The sequence below is a fragment of the Coenobita brevimanus genome, chromosome 18 (genome assembly GCF_032717465.1).
Source record: "Coenobita brevimanus isolate Jiangsu-jjx chromosome 18, ASM3271746v2, whole genome shotgun sequence".
Classification (NCBI taxonomy): domain Eukaryota; kingdom Metazoa; phylum Arthropoda; class Malacostraca; order Decapoda; family Coenobitidae; genus Coenobita; species Coenobita brevimanus.
Genome location: NC_136971.1, coordinates 7,497,501 through 7,512,142, shown reverse-complemented (window position 1 = coordinate 7,512,142; position 14,642 = coordinate 7,497,501). Strand labels below are relative to the sequence as shown.

Genomic DNA, 14,642 nt, shown 5'->3' with positions numbered 1-14,642 from the left:
ATTGCCCCATGAGGAGCGTAGGATCCCGGGGCTAGGCAGTTGGTCCCGACGTTTAAGATGAGAGAGAGAATAATAATAATACAGTAATAACGTATGGTAGCAGGAAGAAAAAATTAAAAGCATCATGTTAGAAGGGTTTAACAACAGAGTAGTTATGGAGATGCAGTTGTAACATACGGAATTGAAGTGGTAAAAAGCTGATATCTGTTTAACCATCTGTCTCTCGATCTGTCTGTCTGTCTATCTATCTATCTATCTATCTATGTACGTACATTATATATATGTTTATTAATATTTATATATAGCATATTAGTATAAGGAACACACACACACACACACACACACACACACACACACACACACACACACACACACACACACACACACACACACACACAGTCTGTACACATCTGTCTGTTCTCTCTCTCTCTTTCTCTCTCTCTCATCAGACCCAGAAACTCTTCCTGTAGCCTCCAGCAGCCCCAAGTTTAGTTCAAAGTAGCCTTCGTATTCTCTTATAACCCCAACCAGCCCCCACCAGCCACCCACAGCCCCCACCACTCCTCAGTCTATGTCCCCAGCCCCAACAGTCAACCCAACAAATCCTCTTAACCCCCCAGCATCCCTCCCCAGCGTTCCAGCCCACAGCATCCCTCCCCAACCCCCACTATCCCTTCCCAGCCCCACCATTCCTCCCCAGTCCCTAGGATCCCTCCCCAGCCTCTAGCATCCCTCCCCAGTCCCTAGCATCCCACCAACACCCCTCCCCAGTCCCCAGCATCACTGCCCAGCCTCCAGCAACCCTCCCCATCTCCCTGCAGGCCCCTCCATCCCCCAGTAGGCCCCCCTCCAGCCCCCAGCAGCCCTCCCCAGCCGCCAGCAGCCCTCCCCAGCCCCCAGCAGGCCTGCCGGTCCCAGCTGAACAGTGTCGTTTCGGTCGGGACAAAAAACCTGCTTTAATTAGGTTCCGCTTCGACTGCCAAAAGAGTAGCGCTTAACAATTACCAGGCGAGGCATGATTAATACTGGTAGCACGCTGGGGTGGTAGTTGTGGTGGTGGTAGCTGTGGTGGTGGTAGTTGTGGTGGTGGCAGTTGTGGTGGTGGCAGTTGTGGTGGTGGCAGTTGTGGAAGTGGTATTTGTGGCGGGGAAGGTAGGTTGTGGTGTCCATCGTAGGGGTGTTGGTAATGGGTGTGGCTGTGGTTGGTGGTTGTGGTGGTCGCGTTTGGTTGATGTGGTAGTTGTGGTTGGGGGTACATGTGTCAATATATAGCAGAAGTCATGGTGGTAGTTGTAGCAGTGGTAGTTGGTGGTGGTGGTAGATGTGGCGGTGATGTTTGTGGCAGGTGTTGAAAAATTGATAGTTGTGGTAATAGTGGCGGTAGTTGTAGTCGTGGTGATTGTGATGTAGTTGTAGTAGCTGGATGGTAGCTATGACAGGTTGTATCTGTGGTTGTAGTTGTAGCAGGTGTTGTGGTTGAGGAAGTGGTTGTAATTGTGGTAGGTACAAAAGGCTCCATAGCTTGCTGTGGTGATGGTGGTAGTTACAGTGGAAGTTGTGGCTGTTGTAGTTTTAGCGACAGTGGTAGTTTAGTTGGGGTAGTTGTAGCAGTGGTGGTAGCTGTAACAGTGATGGTAGTTATGGTAATGATGGTAGTTTTAGTAGTGGCGGTGGTAGTAGTTATAGTAATGGTGGTAGTTGTGGTAATTGTAGCGTTGGTGGTAGTGGCGGTAGTTGGTGCATGAGATGGGAGGTAGATGAAAGTAGTGAGGCGTAGGAGTGAGACAGGTGTAGTGGCCCGAGGCTGGTGGTGGGGGTGTTGCTTAATGTTGCACTGGAGTCACACACACACACACACACACACACACACACACACACACACACACACACACACACACACACACACACACACACACACACACACACACACACTAGCACATAATGAGACTTAACACCACACCATCGCATCTAACACCATCACACTTAGCACAGCACTGAATACCACACCACCACTCTCCACACCACACCAGAACACCAGGACCGTCTGCACCAGTCCACACCACACTAGAACATTACAGCATTCAGCACCATACTACTCTTTTCAACACCACACTACCACATTCATCGTCACATCACCACGTTCAGCACCACAGCAACCCACCGCCTTGCCACCAACACCACCACCACCACCACCACCACCAGTAAAGGGTAATGTGAGTAGAGAAAGAAAAGTATATTGACAGAATGAGGGATGATAAGGAGTATTAGCATGAATAAATAACATGAGGCCAGTTGACTATACTCTGTTCACTCTTACATGGCATAAAATTCACATCTCACCATCTTGAATCCTGAGCCAATGTAGTTTGTCGTGTATTAATTTCTGATTCACAACTTCCTTGATTCTTGCCATAGTCGTAATCTGCTATCGTTATCTCCTGGCGCACCACAACGACACATTCCATCGCACAACGGGCCCCTGGACAAAGTGGAATTAGGGATGCTGTATATATGACCTAACGCTGCATCCTGTGAGGGGTTTCAGTCCCTACTCAGTAACGACCCTTCTTCCCACGACACCACCAGTCTTCCTTACGTACTCGCACACCTTATCACTCCATCTTGATTTTTAGTTGTCCTCTCCTCATCCCACCCACCTCATTATCATATATTCTCCTAGTCAGTCTCTCACGCCACCGTCTCTTCACATGCCCAGACCACCTCAGAGTGATGATCTTTACATTTTCATCATCATCATCATCATCACCACATCCTCTCGAGTCCTTTCCTACAACACCTTATCCCCCCATGCCAGTCCACAGGCACATCTGAGTTAATTTGCTTCAGCATTTCTCGCTCTTGATTTATGGTGGTGAAATTGTTATGTAACCGAGCATTAATTCCCTTGCTGCCACGACGCGTTTCTCTCTCTCTCTCTCTCTCTCTCTCTCTCTCTCTCTCTCTCACAGAGACTGATGATCGCCAACGAAGTTGACCGGAGACAGTATATTATTCAGCGGTGTCTGTTTGTTTGTCTGTTTTAGCACAAGATATCTAAAAAAGTTCCATTCGGATTTCAACTGAATCTGGTGGATAGGTGCACAGTGGGACAAGGAACAGGTGATTAGATATCGGGTTGAATCCTGATCCAGATGCAGGAATCAACTACTCGTATATGGGGGTCGGTGGAGGTATGCACTGCCTGAGATTGTGTGACAGGGCAGACTAAGACCGTAGTATTAACTGACTGTGTGAGACTACAAAAGTGTTCGTCTGGTAGGAAGGAGGAATTACAGCAGTAAACCATGAGTTTTATTGGCGTTGGCAGAGGTATGCGGTGTCTTAGTGCATTCCAGTTCAACATTTGAGACTTTTATAAGCAGAGAGGTCAGATGCAGCCAACATTAACTCGTTCACAACAAGATATCTGCCTTAAGGTAAATAAAATCGTCCGGTGATAGGTGTATTTAAATTAAAAGTGTTATCGTACTGAGGGGGTTAATTGTATCGATAGTTTTATCCCTAACATGTTTCTGGCAGCTTGTTCCAGTGCGATTTTTACAGTAATTAAGTTGTGAATTTTCCTTTGAGTTTCATCTCAGCATCTTTCAGCTGTTCAGATAAGCTGTCGAAATTGACGTCGTCGAATTTATGTAGAATTTTATGTATTGGGATTGGATATCCTCGAAGTCTGCGTTTTTGCTGGGAAACGAAATATATTTTTAAAGTTATACTTCTAATGATTAACAAGTCGCTGAAGGGTGATTGCAAAGAGAGAATGGAATGAGGGGGTGGGGTAAGACGGAGTGGCGACAGGGGGTGGGATGAGGGGAGTGGTAGGGAGGGAGGATGGTAGAAGGCATGGAGGGGGAAGCGGAAAGGAGTTTAGTAATAAGTAAGATTGGGGAAGGGTGGATGGAGGTGTGGGGTTAGAAGGAGTGGGAAGGGGGTGATGCTAGGGGTGGGGAGTGTTGACTAAAGGAAGAGGGAAAGGAAAACGAGGAATGGAACACACGAGAATATATCACTGTAAGCAGTAACATTTTTTATCACCAGCATATGCATCACTACAGCAGGACACTTTAAAATCTAGAGAATCACAGCCAACGCAAATAATACCACTGACAACCATTAAGAAATCTGTAACAATGACATAGTTAGCTCTAAAACCGTTTCTTGTGACGCTTCTGGATGTTCCCTTCTGGACGATTGTGATTGCTAGGTAACCCATGTGATTTGAACAACTTCCTCCTCCTCCTTCTCCTCGTCTTCCCCCTCCTGGAGAAACACCGCGCCTTGCCTATATCGTGGAATGGGAAAATATAGATGGAAAATATTATGAATACCATTTTCCATCACACCTTTCGCTTTTATTCAGGTTAGAAAACGCAGCTGACAGAGTTATTAAAATGGACAGTCGCCTCTTATTTTGGTGGGAATTATTGTTATGATGATGATGATGATGGTGATGATAATGATGATGATGATGATGATGGTCGGTAATAGAAGTGATGGTGAGAACGTGGACGATTGATACTTGTGATCGTGATGAAAATGTCGAAGATAGAGCTAATGCTAATGATGATGGTGTTGATGGTAATAAGGATGTTAATGATGATTGCGATGATGTTGACGATGTTTACAAAGATGGTAACGATGATAAACAGCGTCAAACCAATCCTGCCATCTAACACCCCCCATTAACAACATCCTGGCGTAATCCTCTTAACACAGGTAGGCTAATAATGATAGGAATGTGAAGTGATAACCAAGGATTAGGTTTTAGGTTAATCTGGTTGTACTACAGGTAAGCAGGTTCATTTGTCGCATAGCAGAAGGGAGAGAGGAAGGGGAAGGGGAGTGGGTGGGGGAGAGGAAGAGGGAGAGGGAGAGGGGAATGGGTGGAGGAGTAAAGGGAATGGGTGGAGGAGGAAGGGGAGTTGGTAGGGGAGGGAGAGGGGGAATGGATGCGGGAGAGGGAAAGGGGAAAGGGGTGAGGGAGAAGGGGAGGGTGTAAAAGGTGAAGGAAAAAGAAGATGGGGACAGGATGGGGGAGAGGGGAATGGGAAGGCGTGCAGGAGAAGGGGGAGGGGGGAATGGCTGAAGGGAAAAGAGGAAGAGGTGGGAGGAGGGAAAGAAAAGGGGAAATGGACAGGAGGAGGAGGGGGGGAAGGGGGAATTAGAGGAGGAAGGGTGAAAAAGAGGGAGGGAGAGGGAAGAAAGGTGGGGATAGAGGTAGGGGGTGGGAGTGGGTGAGAATAGAGTTGGATGGGGATGAGAAAGGGAAAGAGTGGGGGGAAGGGTGAGGGGAGAGAGGGAGAGAGATATAGAGAAGAGATGGGGAAGGAGTGGTGCGTGGAGAATGGGGATGGGGATGGAAGAGATGGGGAAGGGAAGAGGGTGGGTGGTGTGAGGGAAGGGAGAGGGGGTGACCTGGGGGTGTGGTAGTGTATAACAGAGAGAGAGAGAGAGAGAGAGAGAGAGAGAGAGAGAGCATATCCAGCCTTAACTCTGAAATCAACTATCTTAAAAAAAAAAATTAAATTCCTAACATATCGATATTACTGTGGGTTCGTGAGAGAGGGGCGGGGAAGAAAGGAGTTAAGGTATTGGAGAACCGTTTATACTGAAGGCACCAGAAGAACGCCCTGGGAATGTTGGGTTAGGGAAAAAATACTCGTGCTGAAAGTCTACCATTTTCACGAACCCACATATTTGCGTGCTTTTTTTTTTTTTTTCTTTCTTTTTTGTGGCGTAGTGGATGGGAAATATTCACCTCTTCCGACCGAGTTTTTAAAAATTGTGTTCTAGTGGCTACTGGACGATTTTATTCAGCTTGGAAGAGTAGTAGTAGTAATAGTAGTAGCAACAACAACAACAACAACAACAACAACAACAACAACAACAGCAGTAGTAGTATTAGTAGATTTACATTTGTTATACAGTAAAAAAGAACACAAGGCCTACAACCAGGAAACTTATTCTGAAAATATAAAAAAGGCTGAACAGAACAGAAAATCAAGTTCCGGATTTGTACATTTTTATTTAAAAGATTGGAAATTATGAGACAGTCAGTCAGTGAAGGGCAAATAATTTGAAAAAAAATGTAAGAGAATGTAATCGTGTTCTTCCTTTACATTTTGAAGGTCTGAATGATGAATTACATGTGGAGCAAAAATTAAAGATGCGAGAGAGAGAGAGAGAGAGAGAGAGAGGGAGAGGGAGAGGGAGAGACGTGAATTAAGAAGATGAAGTTAAGAGTAAGAAGGGATATGTAAGACGCAGAGAATCGCAAGAAAAGAGAGAGGAGGAAAAAGAAGAATATAAGGAAGAGGAGGAGGAGAAAGAGAGGAGGAGGTCACTGCGATGGCTCGGCAGACAATTAGCAAGGAGGAGAAGGAAGGAGGAGCCAGAGGGGAGCCAGAAAGGAGGAGGAGAGGGGAGGGAGCAAGTGTCCTCCTCAGGCCGGGTCTCTTTCCACGTCGCGGGCCAGGGAGTCAGTGCCACAGCAGCCGCGGGAGGGGATGCACGCTGCCTCTCCTGCTCCCTCTTACACGCGGCCTCGGCTCTAGCGGTTCTTTGAGTAGGCCTCCCCACACGGCTCCCAACCTCCCTCCCTTTGCTCCCTGCGTCTTTCCCTTTGTTCCTTGTCGCCCTTTGCTCCCTCTCTTCTTTCCTGTGCTCCTCACTTCCCTTCTTATCCTTCTTTTTATTTCTACCTCACTCCTTTTGCTCCCTTCTTCCCACCCTTTGCTCCCTTAACACTTGGGCTCCCTACGTCCCTCCCTTTGCCTCTCCCTTTGCTGCATGGCATCCTTTCCTCCATTCGTTCTTCTCTTCCCTACTTCTTTCCCTTTGCTGCAAACGACCCTTTCTGTCCTATATCCCTGTCTTCTCCTTTGCTCCCTAACTTTCTCCCTTTGCTCCTTACTTTCCTCCCTTTCCTCCATACCTCTTTTTCCTCTCTAGGTCCCTCTCTTTGCTCTCAACTTTCTACATTTTGCTCCCAACTCCCTCTCCCCCTCACATCCCTTTCCTCATTACGTTTCACCTTTTTCTCCCTCTGCACCTTCCTTCCTTCATCCTTTTGCTCCTTCCTTCCTTCCTACCTTTTCTCCCTACCTCCTTCCTCCCTGTGCTCCTTCCTTCCCTCCTCCCTTTGCTCCCTACCTCCCTCCACAGTGAAACCCGGACTGCAGTAGCCAGCCTTGAAAACCCAACGCGAATAAAAAGTGATAATTCCCCATACTCTCTAGACGAGTTATTTGAAGCGAGTGAAACAAGCATTTTTTTTTTTCTTCTTTTTTGGAAACTGCCAAGCCCTCACTCACTAAGCAGATATAGACCGGATTAACCACGAGAGCTTACCCGGAGACCAAAGGCTTAAGCCGTCTTGACGCTCGGGACGAAACGAGACTAAAACTTGGACGAAAAGATAAGGAAAGTACCACAAGAGGAGACTCGAGAAAGACTTGTTAGCCTTTTTCCTTCCCTTTTTTTTTTTTTTATTGTTTCAGCCTTTTATTTTCCTTTCTTTTTTTATCTCTTTGCTAATTTTTATTCTCTTTCTCTTTCTCACAGTCTTCGTTCTTTCTTTCCTCTCTTTTCGCCTTCATTCTCTTCTCACATGTCTTCCTTGTGTTTCATTTTTATTTTTCCTGCCTCACATCGTCTTCCTCTCGGTCTGTCTTTCCTTCCTTCCTTTAATCAGTGTTTCCTTCATTTCACTCTTAGTCCTTCATCCCTTCTTCCCCAGTATCCCGGTTTTTCCTTCCTTCCTTCCTTTCTACCTTCCTTCCCTCCTGTATTCCTTCCTTCATGCATTCACCGATTCAGCACTTCTTAAATATATTACAACTTTCTCTCCAGCACTGCATGGCCAAGATACAGGCTTCCAGATCATTAGACTTCCTTCAAAAAATCTTTAAATACACCTGAAGATACTCAAAATAACTCGCAGATCACCAGAGCAGTAGTTTTAAGGACAGACCCACTAATTACTTGCTTGAAGAAGGAGCGAGTTTAGGATTACTTTGAAAATGATTAAACTTTCAAATATATACTTAGAGGTACACTATTTATCTAGGCTGCTTAGAAATTACGTAGCACTGAATTTAAGTCATGGCATTTTTTACGTTGTTAGGAAAAACGAATGAAGTTAGAAATACATATACTTAAAATATTACAAGTATATTAAAAAGGGTAATCACCAAAATAATAAAATCAAGGGATGGCCTTTTTCGCCTGCTTGAGAAATGATTGAAACTGAGAATACTTAACATGCTCATAAATATTACTAAGAATGTACTTAAATATAATGAGAAGCTTAGAATATATACACTAATAAATCATAATTATAAAGAATCACAATTTTGCTTGAGACGCAACTTATAAAATACTTATAAAATACTTTAACATCAAGAACATACACAGGAACATTTTTAACACTTGATATATTTACGTAGAAATAACCAAAGCAGAAAGGGAGAAAAATTTACCTTGCCTGAGAAACGAAAGAGCTAAAAATACCTCGACAATGGCCAAATAAGTGTTAACTCTCGATAGATAGATGGGTAGATACATAGATAGATGGGCAGACAGATAGACAGGTAGATAGATAGTTGGCTCGAAATTACCGAAAAATACTTAAATACTTAACATACCAACATACTTAAACGTACTGTGATTAAAAACGTGCCATAATCATCAGCATCACCAAATTACAATAAATAAATAGATAAATAGACAGATAAATAAATGAGGGGATTCAATATTTGCCTGGTTGTGAGATGAACGAGTATTATTCAAGAGTTAAATTATTCAGGAGAGAATGAATAAGCTTCCTCAACACCCCCACGTATGCGATTCATGCAAGTCGTAAATAAAACTACTGTATGGAGGAATTTACTGGATAACTGTGTAGCTTCTTTTTGGTGTTTTGATGCAACGATAAGTGTTTACTCTCTCTCTCTCTCTCTCTCTCTCTCTCTCTCTCCCACGCTGTAAACCCCCACCCCCAAACACTCTCCTATACTTTCCTGTTTAACACCTTTCGCTTTTGGGTCATGCTGTTAATTTTACCCATCCTCTTCCATGCTTCCCTCCTCTTTCTTTACTTCTCCTGCTCCTCCTTCCTTCCATTCACTCTCCTCCATTCTTCCCAGCCTCTCTTTCCTTATCTCCCTCATTCCATCCCAACCCCTTTCTCTCTCTTCTCGCCCCCTTATCACTGTTTTTCCTTCCTCTCCTACCCTCTCATCTCCCCCATTTAGCTCCCCTCCCACTCCCCTCTCCTCCCACACCACTTTTTCCTCTTCCTCTCCCTTTCCCTCTCCTTCTCCCTCTCTCTCTCCTTGCCTCCCCCTCTCCCTCTCTCTCTTCTTCCATCGTCTCTCTACGGCACATATCCACACCTCGTACTCAGCACCTTTCACTTTGAGGTAAATTATTTTAAGAGCTTTCCTCTCCCTGTCTAACAAATTGGTTTATTATCTGAGCTTCTTGTCTGTTTAAACATACAGTGCTTGTTTATCTTGTTTGACTCGACGTTTTAATTCTAAGACGTATTCCAGACTGCTACTGCTACTACTACTACTACTACTACTGCTACCACTGCTACTACCATTACTATTACTACGGGTACGACTTCCACCACGACTTCTATTACTGTTTCTGTTATCTGTTTTTACTACCTTACCACCACCACTACCACTGTTACTACCGTTGGTGCTGTCACTACTGCTACTATACTTACCACTGCTGTTACAACTTCTGGACCTATCACTACTACTACTACTGCTACTACTACTACTACTACTACTACTACTACTACTACTACTACTATCGCGTCATACATATCCTCGACTACTATTGCTAAATTTCTCGTAAGACTGTGAAACGAAAGTATAAAATTACGTCCACGAACTTGGACTATTAAAAACATACTTAACTTCCAGGGCACACTATTTTGACTATCAGGGCTACTACCTTAAGACTATCCGCGTAAGGCCTATTATCCCCTTAACTATCAGGCCTAACCATCGAACTACTACTATCAGCCGTGTTGTAACTGGGAAAGACTGTCAGATCAAGAATACTATTGCTATCAAGAGGCTACTGAAAGGACTACTGCTACTACTATAATATTATTACTGCTACAACTACTACTACTACTACTACTACAACTACTACGACTACTACTACTGGTACTACTATTACGAGGATATACTTAAGCTGAATACAGTCGTCTTTTTGTGGTCAGGATAAGTAAACCAATATATCTCTCATCCTGAAAGGGTTAACTCGAAAATACCACTAGAATTCATACTATCAGGGGACTATCACTGTTGCGGAGGCTACCAGGAGAGACTACTACCCCCTTGGAAGACTATTTCAGAAGGCTACAATCTCAGACTATCCGAAAAGGCAATTATGTAGACTAGTTTTGCTGTCTCAAAAGGCTATGCTTATGAAGACTATCTAAGGCTATCAGAATGCTATCCAAGGCTACGTAAGGCTATCTAGGACTGTCAGAAAGGAGGCTCCAAGAAGACTATCCCAGCTTACACACCCACAGACTATCAGGAAGGACTATTACTCCCTTTCTTTGGCTTAAAAAAGAAAGAAAGAAAAGAAGGAACGAGAAGGAAGACTCACCCCCTGAAAGAGGTAAGGAAAAAAAAGAAAGACTATCATAGGCTACCATCGCGGAGGCTACTAGGAAAAAAAAAAAAGACCGTGAAGGAGACTATCGGACTATCACAGGGCTGAATAAAATCGTCTGGTGGTAGCAAAAGACTATCCAAAAGCAAAGGACTATCAAAGGCTACGGCAGATTATGACACAGACTATCAGAGCAGACTATGGTTACACACTAGGCTACCGGGAGACTATCTGAAGACTATCGGGGGAACCATCGCAGTCACGCCTCTTCTTCACCACCACCACCACCACCACCATTACTATTACTGCTACCACAACTACCAGCATATGTAACTGTTTAACCGTTTCTACTACTATCCGACGTGGGGCACAGCTACCACTACCAAATCTACCACCATCGCCATCGTCTACCAAAATTACGACCATCACCACTACCACCACTACCTCGTCAACCAACATTCAGGCGACTTGCAACTACCAGCATCTACCACAACTACCACCATCAGTTGCAACCACCACTGTTCATCACGACTACCACCATCCGTCAAAACTACCATTGCAGGTCTAAGTACTACCACCACAACTACTACCAGTATCAGAGCTACCACTATCAACCACAACTACCGGTATCAGTTTAACTACCAGCATCACACCTCCCATCGTCTGTAACAACTACCACCATCAGCCTTGACTACCACTATCGTCCCAAGTTACAACCACCACCACAATTATCACCACAACCACAATTACTAGCACCATTCACAACTACCACGATCAACCACAGCTACCACAATCGACCAAAGTTGCGTCTATTACCACGACTACCACCATCGTCTAAGTTACCGCTACCACCAGAACTACCACCACCAACCACAACTACCACTATCAACCACAATTACCATCATAACTCTGATCCAGCAACAGTCACAGCTACCTCCATCGTTCCACGTTACCGCCGCCACCACAACTACCACCATCTACCACAGCTACCAGGATGGCTACCACAACTACAACCATTTGTCTACACCGCCGACTACTACTCTTCTTCTTCTTGTCGTCTGCGCTTGTTTGTCCAGGTAAGGAAATGGTGTGTGTGTGTGTGTGTGTGTGTGTGTGTGTGAGAGAGAGAGAGAGAGAGAGAGAGATGGTCATTAACACGATGTAATTAAGCACTATGCACACTTTATACAGGCTAATTACATTCTCTTGACAATCACATTCATTCAGCTCACCCTCAGACGATTTGCCTCAGCGTTGGGGATCTCTCTCGTAGTGAAGGGGTTACAATACTCCTTTCACCTTAACCTGGCCAAGATTTTCACCATATTATACCTTAGTTTCTCGATTTAATTTCATCCTAACGTGACTGATGATGGATTTTTATATTTCATTCTCTCTACCTCCAGACGATTTTACTGAGCTTGGGGGGGTTAGTGAAGGCTATATCTTAACTCCTCCAGGTTAAAGTCGCCTCCAGAGCTGAATAAAATCGTCTGTGTGGCAGGAAGAAACTAGCAAGAAATACGTCCTGGATGATAATGGTCCTTGTTAAGTTTAGGGAAGGGGGGTGTGAGGAATGCGTGGAGTTGAGGAGTAAATTTTCATCTTTATCAGCTTATATGTTCTTCGTTTCTCTCTCTCTCTCTCTCTCTCTCTCGTAAAGGCTTTATTCTCGTGATAAAATGGTTTCTGTGGTGAGGATGTCGTGTGGTGGAGTGTGGGAGGCGGTGGTGTGTGGTGTGTTGATAGTGGTGTGGTCTGTTGTCTGGTAGTGGTAGTGATGTGCACAGTGGGATGTGGTTGTGTGGTGTCGTGTCTGGTAGTGATGGTGTGTAGTGTGAAGGTGATGTGTGGTGTGCTAGTGGTGATGAGTGGTGTGGTATGTTAGTCGTGTGTGGTGTGGGGTGGTGGTTGTGGTTTGTGGTGGTGGTAGTGGTATGTATTAGTGGTGTGGTGCTACAGTGGTGCTCGGAATGATGGTTGAGGTATGTGTGGTGTGTGGTAGTGGTGTGGTAACGGTGGTGTGTGGTGTGTGAAGCCCGTGACTAAACCACATACACTTCCTCAAAATACAATCTCTCTCTCTCTCTCTCTCTCTCTCTCTCTCTCTCTCTCTCTCTCTCTCTCTCTCTTAGGCTAAATAATATCATCTGGTTGTAGAAAGAATATTATGGATAGATTTTTTTTTAACTGGAGAGATAAATGGAAACTTTTTAATCTAATTTCCAAAGTAAATTCGTCCGGTGGCAGCAAAGGATAATTTTCAAAGGACGTCATCGGAGAGAAGGAGTTAAGTATTTTTTTTTTCCCAGAATGCTTTAAAATTAATGGAACTGCAGTGGCTTAGTGGCTAGCGCACTTCGTTGTGATACGTGCTTCCCGGGGTCTAGGGGTCGATCCCTTGTGGTGGCGGATATTTAACCCCTTTAATCGGATGGCGTGGGGTTTGTTTTATTCCTGCCGGCTCCAGAGGTTTTAATTCAGCACAGGAAAGGCCTCAAGTAGCGAAGGAACTAGTAAAGCCGATATCTTAGAGTTTTTGAAGGCTATTATCTAACTCATGCAATTCGGATGTCTCTCACGAACATAATCACGTGGAAGAGTATTATAGAAAGTACATCATGCGACTGAAGGGGGTAAAGAGAGTGTGTTGGAAGTGTGTTCTGTTATATGTCTGCGTTCGTGCCCTGTCAGTTCAACCCTTGGCATGCAGATTCAGACACGACAGACAGCCAATGCAACGTCTTATCATGCATCTTCCTACAGACATGTCGTAAAAACACCCCCGCTAATACCAATACACCAGTCCTGTATGAGACAGCCCTAGCATGTATTCAGTATGGACGGTGGGTGTTAGCGTCGAAGTGGTGACATGTGGAGGTGTAGGAGGACTACTGGGCCTTGGGATAGGCTACTGCCCCTGAGATATAGGCCCTGAAGCCTTTGCCCAGAGTCGGACACATAAAAAAAAAAAAAAAAAGACATCGCGTCCCCGTTCGTACTTCGCCAACATAGGAAAAAGTTAATTCCGGCTGTCACCCTTCCTCCAGGGAGATGGTCCGGTCCTCCAGGGAACCTAATTATGTACTCATTCAGATACATATACTGGACGTCGTGGTGTTGAAATATTTTATCTACCTACCTACTTACCTATCTATCAGTCTGTACATCCGTCCATCTATCGTCTTTGTCTATTTTCACCCCATCAGGAGCGTAGGGGCCCTGGACTAGGCTACTCAGTCCTGATGTTTAAGGCGAAGAAGACCAGCCTTATTCTTCCCTGAGTGGCATTATGTGAGCAATAAATCCCAACCACACCCCATGTTGTAAACCCTTGCCGCCCCGTTCGGATGGAGCGCCGTAACTCACTTGACCACCAGGCGTCACTCGGTTATATGGTTACTACCCCTGGTACTTAATGAGTTTTTGGTTACAGGATGCCATTTAACTTATCACTTAGTGTAGACTGGCTTAAGACAGCGCAACATCGGGTGCGTGGATGGATGGTGCACTCCCTCACTTCTCACCTATCATTCGAATATTAACTCGATAATTTTGAAACATTGCTATTACAAAAAGGAAGCTTATTTGTATGTGTGTGTGTGTGTGTGTGTGTGTGTGTGTGTGTGTGTGTGTTATGTACATGTAATCATGCCCTGTATGTGTGACATTATGTTGTGTTCCTAGTGTTTGTTTTTTTATTTATGTATTCACTTGTATAATTTAGTTACTAGAGCGTTCAAAATTATTTATCGTAGCTCATGAAAAATCATGTGGTGTTAAACCTAAGAAAAAAAATTAAAAAAGGCAAATGGAAAGTTTGTATTTCAAGTCATGCCGAGAAGAAATGGAAAATTACTGCTTACAAAATCAGATATATATATATATATATATATATATATATATATATATATATATATATTTATATTTATATAATATATATACAGAGAGAGAGAGAGAGAGAGAGAGAGAGAGAGAGA

At 44.3% G+C, this 14,642-nt stretch overlaps 1 protein-coding gene across 1 annotated transcript in view; it reads left to right on the top strand.

Moving 5' to 3' along the window:
- Nucleotides 1–998, top strand: part of LOC145391351 (uncharacterized) — a 60,080-nt gene extending 59,082 nt beyond the window's left edge. The window contains exon 10 of the mRNA XM_080265949.1: nucleotides 822–998. Coding sequence (XP_080122075.1) covers nucleotides 822–998 — 177 coding nt within the window. The remainder of the gene's footprint in view (nucleotides 1–821) is intronic.
- The last annotated feature ends 13,644 nt before the right edge of the window (nucleotides 999–14,642 follow it).